This window comes from Chanodichthys erythropterus, chromosome 14, assembly GCF_024489055.1.
Source record: "Chanodichthys erythropterus isolate Z2021 chromosome 14, ASM2448905v1, whole genome shotgun sequence".
Taxonomy (NCBI): Eukaryota; Metazoa; Chordata; class Actinopteri; order Cypriniformes; family Xenocyprididae; genus Chanodichthys; species Chanodichthys erythropterus.
The window spans coordinates 8,830,051-8,855,500 of record NC_090234.1 but is presented as its reverse complement, the minus strand read 5'-3'; the positions used below and the strand labels follow the sequence as shown (position 1 = coordinate 8,855,500).

The 25,450-nt window shown below is 36.4% G+C and overlaps 1 protein-coding gene across 10 annotated transcripts in view; it reads left to right on the top strand.

The window, feature by feature from the left end:
- Nucleotides 1-25,450, top strand: part of myo3b (myosin IIIB) — a 173,660-nt gene that overhangs the window by 43,669 nt on the left and 104,541 nt on the right. For 8 of the 10 annotated variants that reach the window (XR_010897124.1, XM_067409691.1, XM_067409687.1 and 5 more), the window contains 14 exons: nucleotides 6,352-6,507; nucleotides 12,536-12,620; nucleotides 13,001-13,117; nucleotides 13,297-13,401; nucleotides 13,789-13,872; nucleotides 14,086-14,288; nucleotides 14,678-14,776; nucleotides 14,911-15,025; nucleotides 15,431-15,557; nucleotides 15,727-15,937; nucleotides 18,021-18,168; nucleotides 22,251-22,404; nucleotides 22,692-22,780; nucleotides 23,070-23,199. Coding sequence is in view for 8 of the 10 variants with exons in the window: in XM_067409691.1 (XP_067265792.1) it covers nucleotides 6,352-6,507; nucleotides 12,536-12,620; nucleotides 13,001-13,117; nucleotides 13,297-13,401; nucleotides 13,789-13,872; nucleotides 14,086-14,288; nucleotides 14,678-14,776; nucleotides 14,911-15,025; nucleotides 15,431-15,557; nucleotides 15,727-15,937; nucleotides 18,021-18,168; nucleotides 22,251-22,404; nucleotides 22,692-22,780; nucleotides 23,070-23,199 (1,823 nt within the window). In the remaining 2 variants the exon portion in view is untranslated. Of the gene's footprint in view, nucleotides 1-6,351; nucleotides 6,508-12,535; nucleotides 12,621-13,000; nucleotides 13,118-13,296; nucleotides 13,402-13,788; nucleotides 13,873-14,085; nucleotides 14,289-14,677; nucleotides 14,777-14,910; nucleotides 15,026-15,261; nucleotides 15,299-15,430; nucleotides 15,558-15,726; nucleotides 15,938-18,020; nucleotides 18,169-22,250; nucleotides 22,405-22,677; nucleotides 22,781-23,069; nucleotides 23,200-25,450 lie in introns of those variants that run through there. The other 2 variants (XR_010897125.1, XM_067409692.1) reach the window with 2 other exon arrangements.

The window sequence follows — 25,450 nt, the reverse complement described above, 5'->3', positions numbered from 1 at the left end:
AACGAGGGGGAGGAGCCAAAACAGATTGCACAGGAGGAGGAAAACATGCAAGACCAAAAGAACAACCAAAACAAGATCTGACTAGACAAGATTGCAGTGATCCTGGCAGCTTCTTTTCTTCTTTTTTTTTTTGTGAAATGTTTTGCTTGAGCATTATCTTTGTATTATCCAGTGGCTTGTGATATTTTTTATATCTAACGCAATGACATTCTGATATTTTAAGTGTCTAAATACTTCTTACCTCCATTCAGTCCCTATGCTCAGCTGTAATTTCGCTTGACTAGGCAAATTCTGGCTATTTCTGTATGATCAAAACGTACAGTGAGAACTTCCCACAAGCGCTGCTCAGATATACGGTCTAATTCCTGTCAGAGAGTCTGTAAATAAAAGGCTCTGTGTGTGCCTGTATGTATAAAAGCAATGAAGCCAAGATTATTATTTCATTATTGAGAATGAAAACATCAGAGAGAGGGATGTTGTGTGCACAGCAGGAGGGCTGTGAATGCTAATTGACTCATTTATTTGTGTTAGTTGTTCATTTGTCAGTGTGGCGGCTCTGCTGGCCACTCCTGATGAATTAAAAGCACAGACGGAGTCATATTCATAAAGTGTGTTTGTGTGTTTGAGCATGTATCTGTGTGCTGGTGGGTTTATCCTGACTGCTCTTTAAGTGCTCTGAGCGTCTAACTGTATGTGTACAATCTGCCACACAAATGGCTGGTTTGGTGTGGTGGTTAAAACTCAAGGTTGGTTGTTCTGTCTGGTACCACAATGGCTGAGCCATTAACTATACCCATTGTGCCCTTGAGCAAGACACTTAACTGCAGGTTATTCCAGGGGAGCATCGGCAAGATTTTGAAGGTTCTGTACTCTAGTATGACTGTGGAAGTTTAAAATGTCCTCAATGCTCTCTTGGGAGCATTGAGGACAAACAAAATGTTGAAAACCACTGGTCTATCATTTAAATCAGATTTTCACTTTTCGCCCTTCAATCAAAAACTCAAAAAATCAGGCCCAAAAATCTTGTTTGATTTGCCATTTCTCTGGGAAACACATAATAATACAGAAGTCGACTGCAGCTTCTGTTTCATGCTGACTTTAAGACGAGAAACAAATTTAATAGGTAAAAATGTTGTGGTGAATAGACTCTGTGTACGGTCGCTTCCGCATTTAAGGCCTGTTCACACCAAGAGCGATAACAATAAAGATATTAGTTCTAAAAATGTCAATATAAAATAATAGCAGAGTCCATACCACAGTTATAACGATAACAATATAGAGAAACAATATAGTTGAGATCACTTTCAGAAAGATTTTTTTCCCAGCTGTTTAACAATAAAAAACTGACAGCCAATCAAAATCCATTCTAATTTAAGGGCTCGCGCATTTGAAATGACAGACGACATTGCAGAGATGTTAAGAAAAAGCCACCACTACTAAGGTCCAGAAAAAGCCACCACAAGTCAAATACCCTTTTCAAGGATACTTTAAAAAAATGAATGAAAAATGGTGAGATTATTATGCCAGGCTAGCAAACAGTGTAATATAAAATTACCTCAGGTATCCAGCCATAGTTTCGACAACATTGTATTGCTTCCTTTGAAGTTGCAGTGAAAAAGACTATGCATTGAATTTAGTCCACTATTGACTTTGTCAGCTAAATTCACTGTTAGATTATATGAATTACACTAGCTATTCACTCGAAACATAGCATGCTGAGGACAAATGCTTGTTAAAGTGTGTAAATGCAGCAAGAACAGCAAAATGTTGTAGCTTACTTTGAAACCGCAGTGCGTGAGCTTAGCATAAACAGACTGATATCATTCGTTGGTGTGAGCTCAAATATAGTTATCATTATAGTTATCTTTATAGTTATCGTTCTTGGTGTGAACGGGCCTTTAGCAAGTTTAGAAAAATTAAGTCTTGAAGAAGTGTCACACAGCAAAAATAATATTGATAAAATTCACTGTAATAATGAAGGTATTTAAAGCTTTTGGAACTCATACTCATTAAAAAATGTATGCGCTCAATAAAACGAGACATTCACATAAACTACAATGAAACACATTTACCGATTAAATCCCTCAATGCGGAACAAAAAACTCACGTGACTTTGCCTTAACAGTAGATGTGATTGGATAACTGGACTAACCAGCAGATCAGTTTCATTGCATAGCATCTCAAATGTTGGTCTGATCATTCTGAAATGTCATCAAAATGATTTGGTTTAATTCCTTCTCAGAAGCATCTCACATGATTGTGTTCCCAAACATCCGAATGTGAGGTAACATGACAGCGTTGATTGCGTTTATTAAGTTAAATTCGCAACTTTAATTTAAACATAGCTAATGTTAATGTGCCTAGGTCTAGGTCTGTGGACTAGGTCTGCTACGCACTCTGCTCTTGCAGAGCAAATATGGACTTGCTAATATGGACACTGCTGTGAGCATGTAAGTTATGCTGCTGCATGAATAGACATAGCTAAATCCTGTAGCAGATCTAGAAAGGTGGAGCTGGGGAGGTGGAGGGGTTCAGAGGAACACTAATAGCCCGCTGTAGGACCAGCTTATCTCAAAAACTGAACCAGACTATTTAAATGCTGAGCAAGCAAGCTCATTGGCTGCAGAATCAGCAGAGGTTAATCAGTTTGTGCCATGTAGTAAGTGATGTGATTGCTAGCAGATTGCTTGTAAGCTTGCATGGCATTTTTTTGAGATTTTATTAGAAACACCTAGGCAAGTACGCATGCGCAGAGGCCATTGCTCCTGTCTTGAAAAGTACTTTCCACAACATTTCAGTGTCATTATTTAAAAAAAAACTGACATTCATTTGTATAAATCTGTTTGTCTAATTATAATGTGGTCATGAATTAAATACAGCTTGAAAAATCCACATATACTCGCAAAAAGAAAAGAAAAAAAAAGCACTGTATCACTCAGCATTTGGCACAATAAATCGTCTTCAGCCCAGATAAAGCTTTTTATAGACATCACACTAAAAACTGGGTTTTGAGGGCCATTATATCAGAAATAATTCTGCCGCATAAATCTGTCAGTGTGCGTGTGGTGCTTCAGTAAGTGTACGAGGACACCGTGTTATCACGAGGTGCCGGCCGTTTGTTCTCTGCCTGTGTGTATAACTGCACGCTGTTGTTGCTGTGTTATGAATGTGTCTGTAATTGTGCAGCTGAATGGCTTCCCCCTGCTATCAGAGCTGCCTGCTGTTCAGACCCTCAGCCATGCCGTGCGCTAATGACAGACCCCTGGGCCTAATCTACTGCGTTTAATGGGGTCTAGAGGGGCTGGTCTCAGCACAGCAGCAGTTTCAGTCTAAAGTAAAGCAGGCCACTGAGATATAGGGCCAGATTTACTAACAGCCTGTGCCAGCGCAAACCCTCTTTTGGCTTTAAAAAAATACCATCAGGATTTACTAAAGATACGCAGTGAAAAATTTACACTGAAAAGGCGTGGACAGTTATTTTTGTGGCTGACCTTATTGCATATGCATTTTTACATGCAAAATTTATGGGAGAAGAGTATTTAAATGGATCATGCAAGGTGATTTGCACTAGTCAGTTTACTGGTTTTGCGGCTTTATTTACTTCCGAAAAAAGCATGTCTTAAACCAGACTCTAATTTGCATTGCTCTTGGAAGATTGCATTGGTCATTATGAAAATGATCTGTCTGCGTCCGTGTTCTTTAATTTGTGCCTCATCAGTAGATCATGCGCAGAACTTTCCACTCCCATCTGCACTTTTTTTGGAATTGCATTCTTGAGCTAATTTGTCCTTTTTAGTAAATCTGGCCCTTGGATGGACACTGTGCTTAGTGCTTTACTTTCTGAAAAATAAGGAAAACAAGAAAATAAATTCAAAATAGGAGGAGAATATGGGAAATTACATTTTGGAAAACTAAATTCAGATAATCACTACCCTTGTGAAAACAAAGTAACATAGCTATATTATAAAAAAGTACTTATTGCAGAAATAATATACTTAAAGGGTTAGTTTGGTCAGGATTTGCAAACTCAGAGCAGCCAGGGAAGCTCAAAAGGATCTTAATTGAACTGGGCAAAAACAAATCCAGCCAGCAGGGGAAACAAAAGCCAAAACTAACAAAACACAACAGGGAAAGTAGGCAGAAGATCCACAGACTACACTAGAACAACCGAAAACTGGAAGCATGAGTAGGGATACAAAATGAACCAGCACAGGACAAGGACAAAGCATGGAGGATGAATGTCCTAACACAAACACTGAACCGAAACTAGACAAAATGCCGGGATCTGAACATCGTGCTCTGCACGTACAGTGTAATCAAGCGGGCGAAAGAGCGTATGGACCATGTGAACTCGAAACTGCACGCTTGCGCAGAGACAAGACAATAGGAGTGTCAGAGATCTGTCACCAAAATAAACCCAACCGAAATGACGGAACCCTGACAAGTTCACCCTAAAATGAATGGACAATGGACAAACTGTTAAAAAAAGACACAAAGCATCACGAAATGATCCCATGTGACATGCCACATATTCCAAGTGTTCAGGGGTTATGTTATAGGGTTTGGTAAAAAAAAAAAACCTGAAATTTAATGTATTATTTAACAGAAATCCTGACCTTGGCTGTTAGTCTTCTGTCCACAACTGCGTGTTCATGAGACTCTATTAGTGCCGCAGTTCACTCCGACTTGACCCAAAAAAAGCACACAAATTGTGAGAAATCCAGATTAATAAAAACGCAGCATGAAATACAATCCATGTAGTTTCTTCTCTGAGATGAATATATCTGTTGTGTTTTTCACAGAGGTCACACTTCCTCCAAAACTCGACTTGTGTGTGGCCGTTACCGGAACCCAGTGATTATAGTTTATAAAGTTATAAATATGGACATTTTTCTTACAAAAACGCATTGCTTTGCTTCAGAAGGCCTTTATAAACCCCTTGGGTCATATGAATTACTTATATGATGTATGGATGCACTTCTTTGGGCTTCAAAATCTAATGGCTCATTTCCACTAAATGGTGCGGTTCAGTTCACTACAGTACGGTACACAATTTTTGCCGTTTCCATTGTCAGAAGGTGAATGGTACCCTAATTCCAAACCATACCACTTTTTTGGCATCCTTCCATTGGGGTACCTAGCACAATAGTACCAATAGTACCGGTACCAAAAGGGTGGAGCTACACTCACTGCAGAACTTTGATTGGTTGACAGAGAATCGTCACTTACACGTGCTACAAGGGGCATGACAACACAATATCGTTGCAACACAATGTGTATTTTTCGGCTGTTTTTTCCTTTTACAGCCTTCAGCTTTTGCTCAAACAAACCTGCTCTATGTCCTCCATTGTTGTTTGTCACTTTCTTCTTCACACGAGAATGACGTCAATAGCTACTTTCAAGTAAGGGTACTGTTGACGGTGGAAACACTAGCCAGATCAGAGTTTACCCTCCCGAATCATACTGTACTGAACTGAAGCGAACCGCTCGGCGGAAACAAGCCATAAGGTACTATTCACTCCCATTATAAAGAGCCAGGAATTTTTTTATTATAACTCTGTGTTTGGCTGAAAAAAGAAAGTCATATACATCTAGGATGGACTGAGGTTAATTGTGGGATAATTTTAACACACTTAGTGCTCTAGAGTGTTAAAAACACAGCAATGAAGTGTTCTTTCTTTAAGTACACATAAGTGGCCTTTAATTTCATTAATATTGTATTTTCTGTACAGTTTTTTTTAATATGCTTTTAAGATTTTAAATATACTACAAGTGCACATTTATTGCACTTCAATACAATTAAGAATTGCACTTCAATACAATTAAGGGCACTTCTTTTTCTCAAGGGCACAGCTACAAAACACAAATTGTCAATGGAAATAACTCCTGTTAAAGAGATCATAAGAAATATAAAAATGGTGTCATAAGCCATGGTCAACAGGTATGGAGCTGTAGGCCACTGTGCAGTCAACAGAGATGGGCCTGAAGACTCATGATAAGAGTGTTTACACTTGATACTATGGTGATGAGAGAGCAAGACAGAGCGAGGCGGCTGGTCAGATGTTCAGTTCAGACCCAGAGAGGTTTCTGTGAGGTGTATCGGAGACTGGAGCTATATGAAGATGTACAGGTGACATGCCTTATTACCTCACTGAAGGCCTATATATGATAATACAGGATCTTTTTATCCTGTATTACTCATTTTTTTCATGTTCATTTTGCTGCTGTCTATGGAAAACTCCTGCTGTTTTATGTGTAGTTTGTCACATTGCATTTCTCTGTTCTCTTTCTTTCTGTCTGTCTTTTTCCTTTTCACAGCTTATGTTATTCTTCTCGTCTCGTCTTTTATAGGTGTTTGATAAAAGATTTTGAGACACGTCCATCAGTGACTCATCTGCTGGAGCATCCGTTCATTAAACAGGCTCATGGAAAAGACGCGTCGCTCAGGCAGCAGCTGTCCGTCCTCATCCGTGAGCAACAGGACGTGGGCAGCAGGACCAAGACCAGGTACATCCTGCCCACAACACAAACCGCAGGTGTAAAGTGACCTCTCAGCTCTTTTCTGAAATGAGATCGATATGTTCATCAGCTGCAGAAAAATACATTGCGGCACGTTTAAAAAAAGGCAGCGCGTTAAACATCACCAGTAGTTTTATAATAGCCTGCCAATCATGTATTGTCATTTTGAAATGGTTTCAGGAGGTTTTGATTCCTCTCAGGGTCACACCAAAGATCTGGCAGCCTTGACCATGACAGCGGTCATTGTGAGGAGCTTGACTTGCATTAATCACTGTCCTCTGTAGATGCAGAGCTGTCGCAGTGGATTTATCATGTCTAAATGTGAAGCAGTGAGACTTGCTGTTGTGACAATCTTGAAATATATGAATCAGACTGTGCCGGTTAAGAGTGTTTTTTATATTACTGTGTCATCTATCACCTGTGTGTTGAGAGTTTCCTCTTTCCAGCAGATGGCAGTGTTATCAGGTTTATCCTAAGAGCCTTGGATACAGGAGCATTAGATTCTGTCGGGTTGCATCACATCAACAGCTTCTATTAAGTCAATTGGATATCTCTGATGCTGTTATAGATGATACAGTAAAACACAATGAAAGACTTTCCACTGGCTTATCATCCAAAATTCTCATTTAGACCCCTCAAAACCTGCAGATCTTGTCAAGGGGAGAGAGGGCCTGCAAAATTTTGTCCCAGGCCTTGTGAATTATATGATAGCCCTGTCTATAGTATTCATAGCAGTTGAGTTAAAACATTAACTCACATTGGCCTTTAGATTTGTTTAAAAGTGTCCATTGCTGAATGTCAAATATAAGTATTAAACAGTGTAAAATGATTCTGTGTACTGTATTCAAAAGCTGGATAAAGTTTGAAAAACAGCATGATTCTATAGATGAGGTCTATATTTGTTGATTATTTGCTTCGACAAAACAAAAAATGATAGTGTTACAACTATTCAAAAGTTTGGGGTCAGTAAGATGTTTTAATATTTTTAAAATAAATCTTTTCTGTTCACCAAGGCTGCATTTATTTAATCAAAAATACAGTGAAAACAGTAATAATGTGAAATATTATTATAATTTAAAAGAACTGTTTTCTATTGTAATATATTTTAAAATCTAATTTATTCCTGTGATGGCAAAGCTGAACTTTCAGCTATATTACATTACTTACATTTTCAGTGTCATATGATCCTTCAAAAATCATTCCAATTTGCTGATTTGCTGCTCAAGAAACATTTCTGATTATTATCAATGTTGAAAACAGTTGCGCTGCTTCATATTTTTGGTGGAAACCGCAATTATTTTTTTCCAGATTCTTTGAAGAAAGTTCAAAAGAAAAGCATTTATTTGAAATATAAATCTTTTGTAACATTATAAATGTGTTTATTGTCACTTTTGATCAACTGGATGCATCCTTGCTGAGTAAGTATTAGTTACTGACCCCAAACTTTTGTACGCTAAAAAAGCCACTTTAAGATCCCACTTTATATTAAGTGGCCTTAACTAATATGTACTTACATTTAAATTAATCATTTAATACAATGCACTTATTGTGTACATACATGTTTTTACATTGTACTTATATTTTAAAAATACCAGCATGTAATTACATCTGAAATTAATTTCTGTAATTACTTTTATAATTACACTGTTGACCCATCCCTTACACATTACCCCTACCATTAAACCTACCCTTACCACCAAAGCTTTCCCTATCCTTACCCGTATCCCAATTCAATAGCAGAAAAGTGTTTTGAAATTCAATATGAACCCAATAAGTACATTGTACTAATTTTTTGATGTAAGTACATAGTAGTTAAGGCCACTTAATATAAAGTGGGACCAAAAAAAGATATATTGGACCAACTTAAAATTTGTGAGTCTAATTTGTTACAGCCAAATTTCTTTTTTCTTAAATTATATTTTTATTTATTAGGTTTGGTTCAGACCTTAAATTTTAATTTAAAAAACATTCGTACAAAGTATAAAGACCATATACCATACTTAATCAATATATTTTAATTTAGACATAAGCCAAAATGTTGCTTAATGTTGCTAAATGTATATATATAGGTTTTTTTTTGCTTTTTACAACAAAAATTAAATTATCTATAATATGAAAGTGGAATTTTCACTCAAGATAAAACTAAAAAATATTTTCTTTTATTAATTTAGCTTACTTTGAAATACCTTAGTTTATTGTGATGTCTTTTTAAAAAATGCATCGTATTTTCTGTTATGTTCTAAATAAATAAACACCAGAAAAATTAAGAAAACCCACAGTCATTTCTGCAGTCAGTAAAGCTAGCCAGTATGTGTTCTGCACGTCAATGGGTTCTTTAAATTTTGTCTATGGGAAGTGTTATTAGCTTATAGACTAACTGAACAAAGCAGGTTTAAACTGGAACCCATGATTTTCGATAAGCCAGTATATACAAATGCACTTTAAATAAATGACATCTTCATTCACTTAAATCAGTTCAGTTGTGCATGGGGTTATGTTGGGTTTGTTGCTTGGGAGATTAATTCTGGACAAAGATACATCTGAATTCTACTAGAGTGTTAGATTAGTACTCTTAACCCTCTAACCATCTCTGATTCAGGGTTTGATGAGGACAGTCCTGAATAACCCTGATGAACTCAATGCGATAAAGAGGATTTTACAATGTTCCTTCATCCCACATGACTGAGACACACTGATCAGGGCAGGATATACACTACTCTTTTCTTAAATGTCTATAAAGAAAATTATACCTTGTTCTGAGAAAGTAGGGGTTGGTACGCTCTGTGATTGTGAATAAACAGTCACTAGGTTGCCAGATTGTAGCCCCTCATTCCCCAGGCCACTTATAATCTGCTAGCCTGATAGTGACAGTGAGAGAGACGTAATGAGATTATGAGCTTGGCTGTGCTCTCTCTGTGTAGTCACTGATGGCAAATATCAGTGAAGTGATTACAGAGTGAGGGTACACTGATGCACACAGAAACAGCGCCACACACACTCAGTCTGTTTCTCGCACACATAAAGCATAGTGTATTGCATCTGTACGCTGTCATGTCCCCAGGGCCCGATGGGTTTTAAGAGCTGTGAAAAGAGCAGCTGCTTCCTCATGATCTAAAGGTCAGAAATACAATAGAGGGTCAAACGCTGATGAAGTGCATTCACTAAACGCTATAATAGCCTTTAAACCCCAGAGAATAGACCCGCATAGATCTTGAAACTGCATACATTTTTGTTTTTGGTGTTTGCTAAGTCAAGCATCACTATTACTGTTCCTAATATTTAGGGTTAGGGATTTCAACAAACCTCTAACACTAAGTATTAACCTTTCATGTAACTAACTACTGTAGTTCTACACCAATTGTGCTGCGAACATGAATGATATCTCAAATTATGAGGTTTATTGAGATGTGCCATTACATTTGATCAGACTTACATTTTTTAACCAGGCGAATGATAAAAGACTTACACTACCATTCGAAAGTTTGTGGTCAGTAAGATTTATATATTTATTTTTTAAAGAAATTAATACTTTTATTAAGCAAGAGTGGATTCAGTTGATCAAAAATAACAGTCAAGACATTATGTTACAAAAGATTTATATTCTAAATAAATGCAGTTCTTTTGAGCTTTCTATCCATTGATTCCTGAAAAAAGAAAAATAATAATAATAATAATAATAATAATAATAATAATAATAATAATAATAATCAGAAATGTTTCTTGAGCAGCCAATCAGCATATTATAATGATTTTTGAATGATCATGGACACAGAAGACTAATTATGTTGAAACTTCAGCTTTACCATCGCAGGAATGAATTACATTTTACAATATATTTAAATATAAAACCGTTATTTTAAATCATAATAGTATTTCACAATATTACTGTTTTTATATTTTTTGTGTACATTTTTTCAAGTAAATCCAGCCTTGGTGATCATCAGAGACAAATACAAACCCGATTCCAAAAAAGTTGGGACACTGTACAAATTGTGAATAAAAACAGAATGCAATGATGTGGAAGTTTCAAATTTCAATATTTCATTCAGAATACAACATAGATGACATATCAAATGTTTAAACTCAGAAAATGTATCATTTTAAGGGAAAAATAAGTTGATTTTAAATTTCATGGCATCAGCACATCTCAAAAAAAAGTTGGGACAAGGCCATGTTTACCACTATGTGGCATCCCCTCTTCTTTTTATAACAGTCTGCAAACGTCTAGGGACTGAGGAGACAAGTTGCTCAAGTTCAGGAATAGGAATGTTGTCCCATTCTTGTCTAATACAGGCTTCTAGTTGCTCAACTGTCTTAGGTCTTCTTTGTCGCATCTTCCTCTTTAAGATGCACCAAATGTTTTCTGTGGGTGAAAGATCTGGACTGCAGGCTGGCCATTTCAGTACCCGGATCCTCCTTCTACGCAGCCATGATGTTGTAATTGATGCAGTATGTGGTCTGGCATTGTCATGTTGGAAAATGCAAGGTCTTCCCTGAAAGAGACGACGTCTGGATGGGAGCATGTTGTTCTAGAACTTGGATATACCTTTCAGCATTGATGGTGCCTTTCCAGATGTGTAAGCTGCCCACGCCACACGCACTCATGCAACCCCATACCATCAGAGATGCAGGCTCCTGAACTGAGTGCTGATAACAACTTGGGTTGTCTTTGTCCTCTTTAGTCCGGATGACATGGCGTCCCAGTTTTCCAAAAAGAGCAAATTTTGATTCGTCTGACCACAGAACAGTTTTCCACTTTGCCACAGTCCATTTTAAATGAGCCTTGGCCCAGAGAAGACGCCTGCACTTCTGGATCATGTTTAGATATGGCTTCTTTTTTGACCTATAGAGTTTTAGCCGGCAATGGCGAATGGCACAATGGATTGTGTTCACCGACAATGTTTTCTGGAAGTATTCCTGAGCCCATGTTGTGATTTCCATTACAGTAGCATTCCTGTATGTGATGCAGTGCCGTCTAAGGGCCCAAAGATCACGGGCATAACCCTTGACCCTTCTGCACAGAGATTGTTCCAGATTCTCTGAATCTTTGGATGATATTATGCACTGTAGATGATGTCAACTTCAAACTCTTTGCAGTTTTTCTCTGAGAAACTCCTTTCTGATATTGCTCCACTATTTTTCGCCACAGCATTGGGGGAATTGGTGATCCTTTTTGAAGGGCTTAAATCAGAACATGATCTAAACCGAATGTGAATTCAACCGAGGAGGAACTAGTCCAGTCTTGCTCTTGACGGGCCACTATCCTGCAGAGTTTAGCTCAAACTTTTCTCAACACCTGCCTTGAAGGCTGTGTCTGAGATATAGGCTACCCTTAAATAAGGCACTATTTCAGGGGACAGCCATTTGTAGTGGTTCCAAACCGCTGGTCCAATGTGGCTACAGCGTAATATCATACAGGTATAAGTTCCTTTTTAATTGATTATTAAATTGTTTAATTAAGATTTATACATAATTTAAATGAAGATAAATCTTTTCATTACTACTGGAGCTGCTATTTTGCTAAGTTTAAATAAATATCAAACAGCTAGCACTAACTATGCAAAAGCGGCAGCCTTTCCGGTGCATTCAGTGTCCAAATTCACTCACTAATTTTCATTTACTTCCTCAAGTAAACTATATTAGTGGAGCAATGTAGGGAATAGTGAATGATGGTATAGGGGGTGACAGACAAAGTTTCTAGTATGCCTAGTAAGACCTTGATTAGCTTGTTCAGGTGTGTTTAATTGGGGTTGGAGCTGAACTCTGCAGGAGAGTGGCCCTCCAGGAGCAGGATTGGACACCCCTGATCTAGAACACCACAACCCCACAGAACACCATAGAAATTGCATAGTGACATCCTGGCAACCTCCCACAACAGCTTAGAATCATGGCACTGAGTTTTGCATTTCCCTAAAATAAAAAAATAAAAAAAATAAAAAATTGTTTATGATTGAATAGATCTTTGTTGTTTTTAATATTTATTGAGGCTGTATTATTGCTGTATTGTCATTTATAGGCATGAGCGGATCAACACTCGGAAAACCCTCATCATTGAGATCTGTCCTGATGATGATCTCGTGAACCTGGAGGTTTTAGATGAGGTATTTACTGTAGATGATCTAGCTGAAATTTAAGGCATTTGTTATCTTAATCATACAGAAAATGTTTTACTTTTAGATCTAGAGTCAGCATAAATTCAAAATTTATTGAAATCTTAGTTACTTTCATAAAAGACATTCCTGGACGTATTGAGTACGAACATTACATGTTATTCCAAAGAATAATAGAACTCCATTAAAAATGCCGATATCACGAAAATAAAATGAGTTGCAAATGCTATTTCATAATTGATGTTAAAATGTAATGAAATTCAGTTAGAAACTATTACTAAACTGTCTGCTCAAACGATGTGAATTCAGTGACTCTCTGGTAGTATAAACAGCAAAGAAACATTTCCATCTCCAGCATCTCTCTTTTATAGGAAACAATCATTACACATCTTCACAAGAGATATCAGGAACTACAGATCTACACGTATGTTGGTGATATCCTCATAGCCCTTAACCCCTTCCAGACCCTCAGCATCTACTCTCCACAGGTGAGATGAGCAACGTCAGGCTGTGCAATAGGGCATAATTAATGTCTAATGCATACAGTTTTTTGATCAAGTGCGTAATTCATGTGGAGTCCACTTCAAGTTGGCTTTCTGAATCAAAGCTTCTTTGTAGAGAGTGAACTAAGATGTAGTTTCCTGTCTGAAAATGTCTCTGTTCTCAGTTCTCAAAGCTCTATCATGGGATGAAACGCTCCACTAACCCCCCACACATCTTTGCCACTGCTGATGCAGCCTATCAGAGCATGGTCACTCTCTCTAAAGACCAGGTACTGCTTTCTGTGTGTCTGCACTCTCAGTTCTAAAACAATACAGAGTATATATAACATAGTAGGCTGTCTTTTGTTTTTAACACTTATGTGTAATTCATCTATGGTCTCTTTTTTCAACAGTTTTTTACACTAGTTTTGTTTGTCAAATAACAGTGTAATTCAAAAATTTGGGGTCAGTAATGGTGGGTTCAGACTGCACAATATTTTTGTCTGTTATGATAGTCACTGTGTCAGATAATGTGGTTTGACATCTAAATTCTTGTCGTGTAGTGGACAAAAAAACATGTCAGATTACATGTTGCTTCTGGGTATGTTAATCCATGTATGTGCTGGCTCTGTACATTAATGAGTGTTTATATGTTTTCATTGTTTTTGTCTATGTAGTGTATAATCATTAGTGGAGAAAGTGGAGCTGGTAAAACAGAGAGTGCCCACCTCATTGTCCAACATCTCACATTTCTGGGCAAGGTTGAGTACTCACACCTTTGATACACTACCTAATACAATTAATACATACTCATATGCTTCAAAGAAATACTTCAGTAGCCGACCTTTCATGTTTGATTATGGGATTCTTGATGATTTTCCCTCTAGTAATATAATGAACTATGGCTGTAAGATTTGCAGATAAAGAATCTGGGTCAGACTCTTCAAACATCATCTGTTGTTTTCTATTTCAAGGCTAATAATCGTACACTTCGTGAGAAGATTCTTCAAGTAAATCCCCTGGTGGAGGCGTTTGGTAATGCGTGCACGGCCATTAATGATAACTCCAGCCGCTTTGGGAAGTACCTGGAGATGAAGTTCACACCAACAGGGGCGGTGATGGGTGCTAAGATCTCTGAGTATCTTCTGGAAAAATCAAGAGTCATCAAACAGGCTACGTGAGAAACCACTTTGCCTAGATCTGTGGCCATCAGAACGTTAAAGTCAACATACAACGCATTTTACTTCTGTAATGTGACATATTTCTGAGTGTAACACATTATTTATTATTTATTTATATTAACAAGAAAAACATTAAGGGCAGGACTTGATTTTACCCATAGGGGATTGATTGGATGGAGAAAAGTGGTCTTTGACATTAGTCAAAAAATAAAAAAAATTCTGAGGTGTGGCAGACAATTTTCTATAATGTGTGAATAACCATCTGAATCATTCACCATAAGACCAATTGATTTTGATGTCATGTTGACTTTAAACTTTTCAACAATTCTTTCCCACATTTTGGTTTTCATTTATTACTCTTCATATTGTATATTTTCTTTTGCAGGGGAGAGAAAAACTTCCACATATTTTACTATATCTATGCTGGTCTTTACCATCAAGACAACCTCAAGAAATACAGGCTACCCAACAAAACTGCCCCCAGGTTCTTGTGTTTATTTGTAACAAACTCAGTGCTTAAAAAGATAATTCTAGCTCTAATTCTAGTAATTCTAGTTAACGTATCTACAATATTACTGATAAAGATTAGAGATTCATGTTACTTTTCTGGTCTTTCAGATATATTGATTGTGTTAATGGTAAAGTAATGCAGGACATCATCTCTAGCAAACTGTACAAGGAGCAATTTGTTGCCATTCAGGACTGTTTCCGTATCATAGGATTTACTGAGGAGGTACAGCTGAAATCCTGATTTATATTTCTTAATCATATGCAATAATTATTAAAGGGGATAGTTCCTTAAAAAATGAATTTACACACCCTCATGTCGTTCAAACATGTATCCATTTCTTTATCCTGTGGAACATAAAAAAAAGTATTAGAGCTTTTTGTCCATGAAATGAATGTCAGTGGGGTCCAAATTTGTTTAGATCCTAACGTTCCTCAGAATATCTTCTTTATGTTCTACAGAAGAAAGATGGTCATACAGGTTTGAAATGACATAAAGGTGAGTAAAGCATAACAGGATTTTCATTTTTTTTGGTTCAACAATCCCTTTAAGATACCATTTTGTCAATCAGGCTTTCTTCCATGTTTTTTGCATACTTCTATATAAAATAGTTTATATCTTTATATACAGGAAGTGAATTCTGTGTACAGAATTCTAGCAGCCATTTTAAATACAGGAAATATTGAGTTCACATCCACCAGCTCCCAACATCAGAGCGACAAGAGTGAGGTGCCCAACTCTGAGGCCTTAGATAATGGTAAGTGGCTTATTTAAATGATTATTTGAAAGCTGTTTTCCCTTTAATGACTGTTCGTTTCTAGGTTTGCATTTACAGAACCCACATTTTCCTCATGACATAAATCTTGCAAATGTGTCAATAATAAATTGGCCATCCATTCCTGATGTTCTTCTCTCTGTATTTACAGCGGCCGCTCTGCTCAGTATCGGCTCTGAGGAGCTTCAGGAAGCTTTGACCTCCCACTGCGTGGTAACTCGAGGAGAAACCATCATTCGCACCAACACTGTGGACAAGGCCACTGATGTGAGAGATGCCATGTCTAAAGCCCTGTATGGACGCCTCTTCAGCTGGATTGTGAACCGCATTAATGCTCTGCTGCAGCCTGACACTAACATCTGGTATGGCAAAATATTATCACCATCATCATGGTTTCATCCTTCGGTTTACTGTTAAAATATACCCAAGCCTACCATTTCACATAGCCCATTGACATAGCTTAGACCAATTTTAAATTTCAAGATTGTCTTAAAGGAATAATTCACCCAAAAATGAAAATACTGTCATCACCCTTGTTGAAAAAGATGTGCACTTGTTGTGTTCTTTAAATCTTAAATGTTTTTTTTTTTAAAAAACTGTACTTGCAGATAATATAGTATTAATGAAATAAAAGCCCTCACAGCAAAATAACTATATTGCGGCTTCCGGAACGTATCCGTGAATGGACCCGTATCGGGAGATTTAGTAGTGTTTAATGTTTACTATTCTAATTTAGAAGAGTTTCTGTTATGCTGAGTTTTTTCCATCATGGTGACGAGTGGAGAATGAGCGTAGTTTGGTACCACTTTATTTTACAGTCATTGTTATACGTGTTACATATAGTTACTGGAGTACTGTAATAACTATAAATTATGCATAATTACTTGCAATTAACCCTAAAACAAATCATCATCTTAACCCTAACTATATAGTAAGTACATGTAGTTAATTATTATAACTCAGTACTTAAATGCATAATAACACTGTAATACTGACACCTTAAAATAAAGTGTAACCAAATGTTCTATATTGCTGAACGTATTCAGTAATTGTTAAGCTAATGCTATTAAAGCATCCTGTTACCAGTGAGCAAGTTAGCATTTACTGAATTAGCTAGTTTAAGGTAGCAAGTTTCTACTGCTAAAAATATTTAAATTGAGATCACATTATAATTTTAAGTTGTTTAAGTTAATTGTTAAGAGCAATCAAGATGTATGAGTACAAAATAATAATCTGCCAGTTCTGCTTATTTAAACTTTTTAAAATTTTTAGTATACTTATTCAGGTTTACAGTGCAACTGTCGGTGGTCAGAGATACAAAAATGCGGAAGTATAATCTGTAGTTTTCACAGAAGCCCAGAAGCAGTCGTAACTTTTTTTGCTGACAAATACACATGAATTTCCCAGTCCCGGTAAAAACAGAGAAAGAGTAAACATTGTTCATTATCATGTACTTCTGACACTGTAACAACACAAAGCGGGTTGAAAATCAGCGAAGTTACATTTAAAAGTTGGCATAAATCAGAGGTTGCGATTCTTCACTATTATGACATATCTGAGTGAAATGTCTTCTCGAACAAGAAATAATGTAGGGCGGGGCTTAATTTTGTTTATGTGGAATTGACACGAGTGGTCATTTAAGATGGTCACCAGCCAAACCAATAGATAAATAGAAAACAACTTTTTATCTGCTGGGGGAAAAAAAAATTCTTCCAAGCCTTGACTCAGGCAGGCTGTTTCAGCTACGGTATGTACCGTTGAGCTTATCTTTGTGCATTGACTTTTATATCAAGTTAATTTAATGATAACTTAAAGGTAATTTCTAAACTTTCATCCCATTCTCCCTCCTTGAATCATGCGCAAGCATCTCCAGCAATGACCTCCAGTCTAACCAGCTCAGAATATTAATATCCTCAGCAAAAGAAGAAAAGAGCTATGAAAAAAAGAGGTTTGTATAAATTTTTGATACAGAGTTACATTGAAAAAAATTATATGCAGATGATTAAAAAGACTTCAGAGAGAGTGGAAAAGCCGTTCATTGATCCGAGTGAATCCTGTCAGACTTCAGCCACGGGCTTGTCAGAGAAACTCATGTCTTCCACCTCGATACACACAATCCAAATTCTGCCATTTCCACTCCAATCAGCAGCGCATTCAACGTTATTGCCACTAATAACCTGTTAGCGGGAGCAGAAGGTGACCTCTGGTCGCTGTCTGAGGAGTTTGGAGGAGATCGCGTTTGACTGAATGTTCATAGACGAGCACAGCAGCTCTTTGTAATTTGAAATGACATACTGAGGCAGACCTGTGTTTTTAAAGGTCTTTGTTTTTGTGTTTTCTTGGTTGACAGGTTGTGAAATATTTAGTTGTTTGGGTCATTAGCGTGGTTAAGGCCTTAATGTGTTGTGACGTTCAGCTAATGTTTGGCTCTTTGTGTCTTTGAAGTGCGGCTGAGAGTGGAATGAATGTGGGGATCTTGGACATCTTTGGTTTCGAAAACTTCAAGAAGAACTCATTTGAGCAGCTGTGTATCAACATCGCTAACGAACAGATCCAGTTCTACTTCAATCAACATATCTTTGCCCTGGAACAGGTAAGACTTTCTCTGTACACAAACACCTTTAAACAGGTGAAGGTTAGTTCAAGTTGATCTTAAACCCACCAATATTGTTCAGTCTATCAAGTGGCCTGACACTTTCTTATGACTTATGAATTAGTCAAATCAGTCAATCGTGTCAAATGTGGCATATGTAGTGTACTTAAAATCTTATAGTATAGTATAGTTATAGAATAGTTTTTTAAAACTGTACTTGCAAATAATATTATATCAATGAAATAGAAAGACTTAAAAAAGTGCATTTTGTCATGCCAAATTAAGTTTTACTTTAAAGTACATTTGAAAAATTTTGTTTTAATAATCTTTTGTCATGCCTTAATGAAGTACACTTGATGAGTTTACTAACATAATAAAGCTCATGCAGAATATTTGATTATAAATTTAATTGTGTTGTGTGTTATTCAATATTACTCAATATGTTCAATATGTTATTCAATATGTTTAATTACAAAAAATGTAAATATATAACACACAAGTTTCAATAGAAATGGCATTAAAGTATATTTTAGTTTACCATAAATGCTTGCCAGTACATTCAGCAGTAGGGGTGGAACGGTTCAGATTTCTCACAGTTCGGTTTATATCACGGTTTTAGTGACATGGTTTTGGTACGGTTCGGTATGTGCTATGTTCAGTAAAAAATGGGACAATAAAGATGAAGAAAATAAAAAAAAATGTCTAACTACAAGAAACAGCACAAATAAATACATGAGAGCTAAGATACAAATAAAATAAACAATGCTTTACAGGTTTTTCAGGTATTTAACAGTAATCAAATATAAAATAACACTTCATATAAACTTTTTTGAATAATTAAAAAAAGTTATTGAAGTTACAAAAGCTATTCAGTCAAGAGTGATTTCTTCGTCTTTTGTCGTTTGATTAACATTAAAACATATAGAGCAGGAATATTAGACTGCTGTCCCTTTAAGACATAATTCAAAGATCTAGTACACTGATACTGATACACATGCGTTGTCTGTCTCGTTTTTCTCTTAAGACATAATCTACTATGTTTTTTAGGACACTCGCTAAGATGGACATGTTGACATAATTTTTGTGTGAATTTGTCCATTTAGGTGCAAGACTTGCGTGAGAGTATTTGACGCTGCTCTCCGTGTACGCACTTTGGATGAGCGCAGTGCAAACACAAATCTCTTCACAGCGTGCACGAGTTCTCTTTCGTTTCTTACGGATGAATATTTAAATTGGCAAGGTTTAAATGAGTTTAGTTTAAAGGTGCACTAGAATTAAAAATTGAATTTACCTTGGCATAGCTGAATAACAAGAGTTCAGTACATGGAAATGACATACATTGAGTCTCAAACACCATTGTTTCCTCCTTCTTATATAAATCTCATTTGTTTAAAAGACCTCCGAAGAACAGGCCAATCTCAACATAACACCGACTGTTACGTAACAGTCGAGATCATTAATATGTACGCCCCCAATATTTGCATATGCCAGCCCATGTTCAAGACATTACACAAGGGCAGGACGTCTGGATCTGTGTACAGCTGAATCATCAGACTAGGTAAGCAAGCAAGAACAACAGCGAAAAATGGCAGATGGAGCAATAATAACTGACATGATCCATGATATCATGATATTTTTAGTGATATTTGTAAACTGTCTTTCTAAATGTTTCGTTAGCATGTTGCTAACGTACTGTTAAATGTGGTTAAAGTTACCATCGTTTCTTACTATATTCACGGAGACAAGACTGTCGTTATTTTCACTTTTTAAACACTTGCAGTCTGTATAATTCATAAACACAACTTCATTCTTTATAAATCTCTCCAACAGTGTGTAATGTTAGCTTTAGACACGGAGCACTATCAAACTCATTCAGAATCAAATGTAAACATCCAAATAAACACTGTACTTACGGGATTAGACATGCTGCATGACGAACACTTTGTAAAGATCCATTTTGAGGGTTATATCAGCTGTGTGAACGTTGTTTATGCTGTTTAAGGCAAGCGCGAGCTCCAGGGGCGGGGAGCACGAGAATTTAAAGGGGCCGCAGCCTGAATCGTAGCATATTGAATGATGCCCCAAAATAGGCAGTTAAAAAAATGAATAAAAAAAAAATCGATGGTGTATTTTGAGCTGAAACTTCACAGACACATTCAGGGGACACCTTAGACTTATATTACATCTTTTGAAAACACGTTCTACGGCACCTTTAAACACTGATAGCAACGTGAGATGTTCAGGTCTCACCTGCACTCGTGCGCTATCAACACCCAGTTGATGACGGCGTAAATGACTGGTCATAGAGCTTTGGGCACATCATTGAACATTTGTTTACAATGAGTGACTGTTTTGTCCATGTTCTTTTGATCATCGCTGTTGTAACATACTGGGAAACCAGAATGCATATCTGTCAACTGAAACATACATTAGCCGAAAAAAAAAAATCAGTCTGTCTGTTTTACAGGTTGTTTTCAACAAACCATATTATAAATGCATCAGATTTAGGATCAACCGCGGTGCAAGCGGTTTGATTTTTTTTTTTTTTTTTACAGCCAACCCTCCCACCCATATTCAGCAGTACACCTCAACCTATATAAAAGACAATGGATATAATTCTGAAATTACATTTAAAGATGTACTTAATAAACTACAAAATATGATACATTTATTTTAACATTGCATTTAGTTCTCACTAAAGTATATTAATTTGAAGTTTATTATTTCTGTAATAAGTACTCCTTTTAATAGTATTCTAAAGTGTACTTTTTTCCTGCAAATTAAGAGTACAAGTTTTGATTTGCTTTGAGAATGTTTTTGTTTTACACATGATCTGTGATATAATGAATTCTGCATGTACTGCCATGTATTTACTGTTATCTGTACACATTCTTAGTGATGTTAAGGTACAGTATGACGTGATGTGCTGATTAATTCATCTAATTAATCGCAGAAATTTTTTTAATTGGTATTTAGATATATTTACAGACCAGATTCTTCAAAATATCTTCTTTTATGTTCCACAAAAGAAAGAAAGTCATACAGATTTGAAACGACATGAGGATGAGTAAATGTAAATAAACAGAATTTTCATTTTTGTGCAAACTATCCCCAAATCATGATATTATTATACAAAATATGATATTGAAATAATTTCATATATCAGTGCCCTCCACCAATATTGGCACCCTTGGTAAATATGAGCAAAGGTGGCTGTGAAAATAAATCTGCATTGTTTATCCGTCATTCAAAAAATTCACAAAATTCTAACCTTTCATTTAAGTAAAACAATTGAAAATTTTTATAGGATTTCTGAGACTCAAGACTCAACTAATCTCTGCAATTCTCCAGCTGTGATCCTTGGAGAGTCTTTGGCCAGTTTAACTTTCCTCCTCACTACGCATTAGGACGATTTAGACACACGTCCTCTTCCAGGCAGATTTGTAACATCTTTAGTTGATTGGAACTTCTTAATTATTGCCCTGATTGTGGAAATGGGGATTTTCAATGCTTTAGATATTTTCTTACAGCCACTTTCTATTTTTTGAAGCTCAACAATCTTTTGCTGCACATCAGAACTATATTCTTTAGTTTTACTCATTGTGATGAATGATTAAGGGAATTTGGCCTTTGTGTTTCCTCATGTTTATACTCCTGTGGAACAGGAAGTCATGGCTGGACACTTTCATGTTCATGATCACCCTGGTGTGCTAAAAAAAAAAATGAAATATGAATGGGAATATACTTCGGAAATATTTTACTCATAAGAATTTCTAGGGTTGCCAATAATTGTGGCCAACGTGTTTTGGAGAAAAAACATTTGTTTCATAATGTGATTCCCCCCCCCACACTTTCAATTGTTTTACTTCAATGAAAGGTTAGAATGTTGTGAATTTTTTTAAATGAAAGATCAAAAGAACAAACAATATCGAATTTAATATCAGGGCAAAAATGAATTTTAGGGGCATTATAACTGCATTCTATTTTTCCATAATTAATTAAACTACACACTAAATCAACATCCCTAATTATAAGGTATACACATCTGTTATGAAATAGTGTGTCTGTGTGTGTTTGTTCAGATAGAGTATCAGAGTGAGGGTGTAGATGCCAGTCTGGTGGAATACGAGGACAACAGGCCCATTCTAGACATGTTTCTTCAGAAGCCCATGGGTTTACTGTCTCTGCTGGATGAGGAGAGCCGTTTCCCACAGGCCACCGACCAAACACTCGTTGGTAATACTTTCTGCTTAGTGTTTCATCATTGCTGCTTATTTGCTGAGTGAACGCTGCATCAGTACTCGTTCATGTAAAATCACTTCTATGACGTTCAGTATACATTCTTTTTAAATGATAATGCTAAATAGCTAACAAGTATTAACTGAATAGTTCTCATTGTGTTTAAATAATTTTATTTATGAGATATGTACGTGAGATGACTATAACTATTCCAGTTATTCTGAATAATGATGATGTATCTGTTTAATAAGATTCTTCACTCACTTTCAGTGTTTGTAATAAAGATAAGTTTCAGGATAACCTGAGAAACAAGTACTTCTGGACACCCAAGCGTGTGGAGCTTTGCTTTGGGATCCAGCATTATGCTGGCAAGGTAAAGAGCTTGAATATTATTTCATAAAATCTCTTCTTCTTCTTCTTCTTCAAGCAGTACTTACTGCTTTATATGAATGAGAAACTCTTTTTTTAGATGCTATTTTACTAGCAGCTGAAATAAAATGCATTATCAATAACTTTCAGTAGCTATCAAATGCAGTATCTATAACAAAATTCATAGCTATGTTAGTTTGATTCTAAAATAATAAAAGTATTAATTTCTTTAACAAATCTTTTCACACGTAAACGTATTACAAACGTATTAAAATAATTGTTTCTCCTGTCAGGTCTTGTATAATGTCAGTGGTTTTCTGGAGAAGAACCGTGACACTCTTCCTGCAGACATTGTGGTGGTTTTGAGAACGTCAGAGAACAAACTTCTGCAACAGCTGTTTTCCAGCCCCCTGACTAAAACAGGTACTAGAATCATTCAGCATTCATCCAGTGAGCATGTCTGTGGTGTCCCTTCTGTCACCTCTCTAGCCAATCAGAATTGATTGTCAGGTCAAATACTGTGGTGACAAAGAGCATCTAGGAGTTTGGAACAGAGTGTCATTTTATTGGGCAATTCAGTAATGGTGTTAAAATGATCCCAATTGCTTGAGATTGCCCTACATTAAAATCCCTGATGGTGGACCATAAAATGTTAAAATTGTTAGTGTGAATGTTTGTTGTAAAACATAAAACATGAAAGTGATGTTGTTCACACTTCAGCCCAGAAACCTGTTGTAATAAGATTGATTCTCTTTGTCATTATGTGACAGTTTTTTGCTCCTATGCTAAGGTCAGTCTGAGGTCAACAGAACCGCTAACAGGTCACATTACTGAGAGAATGCAGTGATGTGTGTTTCCACAAATAGGGTACAAATTACAAAAATATGTTCTTAAAAATGCATACATTTTTAATATGAAACATATTAGCATAAAAGTATAAAAAAGTATGGATTACAGGGCAAATAAAGGGACTGCAGATCTAGCTTAAATAAAAAAAAAATTCAGAGCTAGTTTGGGACCAAATGTTGATTTGTAGTTATTGGTAAGCTTACATTTCCCATAAATTCAATCAACATCAAAATGTGTTTCTTTTATGTAAACACAGTATACTCGGTACACTGCATATACAGTGGTGGTCAGAATTATTGGCACCCTTGGTAAATATAATCAAAGATGACTGTAAAAATAAATATGCAGTGTTTATCCTTTGATCTTTAATTCGTAAAATTAGCAAAAATCTAACCTTTCATTGAAGGAAAATAATTGAATGTGGGGGGAAATCACATTATGAAATAAATGTTTTTCTCCAAAACACGTTGGCCACAATTATTGTCACCCTTTTATTCAATACTTTTTGCAACCTTCTTTTGCCAAGATAACAGCTCTGAGTCTTCACCTATAATGCCTGATGAATTTGGAGAACACCTGACAAGAGATCAGAGATCATTCCTTCATACAGAATCTCTCCAGATCCTTCAGATTCCAGCTCCATGTTGGTGCTTCTTCTCTTCAGTTCACTCCACTCATTTTTTAGGGTTCAGGTCAGGGGACTGGGATGGTCATGGCAGAAGCTTCATTTTGTGCTCAGTGACACATTTTTGTGTTGGTTTTGATGTTTGTTTTGGATCATTGTCCTGATGGAAGATCCAACCACGGCCCATTATTGGATTTCTAGCAGAAGCGGTCAGGTTTTGATTTTTTATTTGATAGAATCCATGATGCCATGTATCTGAACAAGATGTCCAGTACCTCCAGCAGAAAAATAGGCCCACAAGATTAAAGATCCAGCAGTATATTTAACCGTGGACATGGGGTACTTTTTATCCATGTGTGCACCAAATCCATCTGGTGGGTTTGCTGCCAAGAAGCTCTTGTTTTAGTTTCATCTGACCATAGAAGCTCGTCCCGTTTGAAGTTTCAGTCTTGTCTGACAACTGAATATGCTGGAGATGTAGGTGCTGTTTCATCAGTTTTTTAGGCTTTCTGAGACTCAAAACTCAACTAATCTCTGCAATTCTCCAGCTGTGATCCTTGGCGAGTCTTTGGCCACCCGAACTGTCCTCACCGTGCATTAGGACGATTTAGACACGTGTACTCTTCCAGGCAGATTTGTAACATCTTTAGTTGATTGGAACTTCTTAATTATTTCCCTGATGGTGGAAATTGGGATTTTCAATGCTTTAGTTATTTTCTTACAGCCACTTTCTATTTTGTGAAGCTCTTTTGCTGCACATCATAACTATATTCTTTAGTGTTACTCATTGTGATGAATGATTAAGGGAATTTGGCCTTTGTGTTTACACATGTTTGTACTCCTGTGGAACAGGAAGTCATGGCTGGACACTTTCATGTTCATGATCACCCTGGTGTGTTAAAAAAAATGGAAAAATGAATGGGAATATACTTCAGAGATATTTTACTAATAAGAATTTTTAGGGGTTCCAATAATTGTGGCCAGCATGTTTTGGAGAAAAAAAATTATTTCATAATGTGATTTTCCCCCACTTTCAATTATTTTCCTTCAATGAAAGGTTAGATTTTTGATAATTTTATGAATTAAAGTTCAAAAGGATAAACAATGCAGATTTATTTTTATAGTCATATTTGATCATATTTACCAAGGGTGCCAATAATTCTGACCACCACTGTAATAATGCTGCACATAAAAGTATTC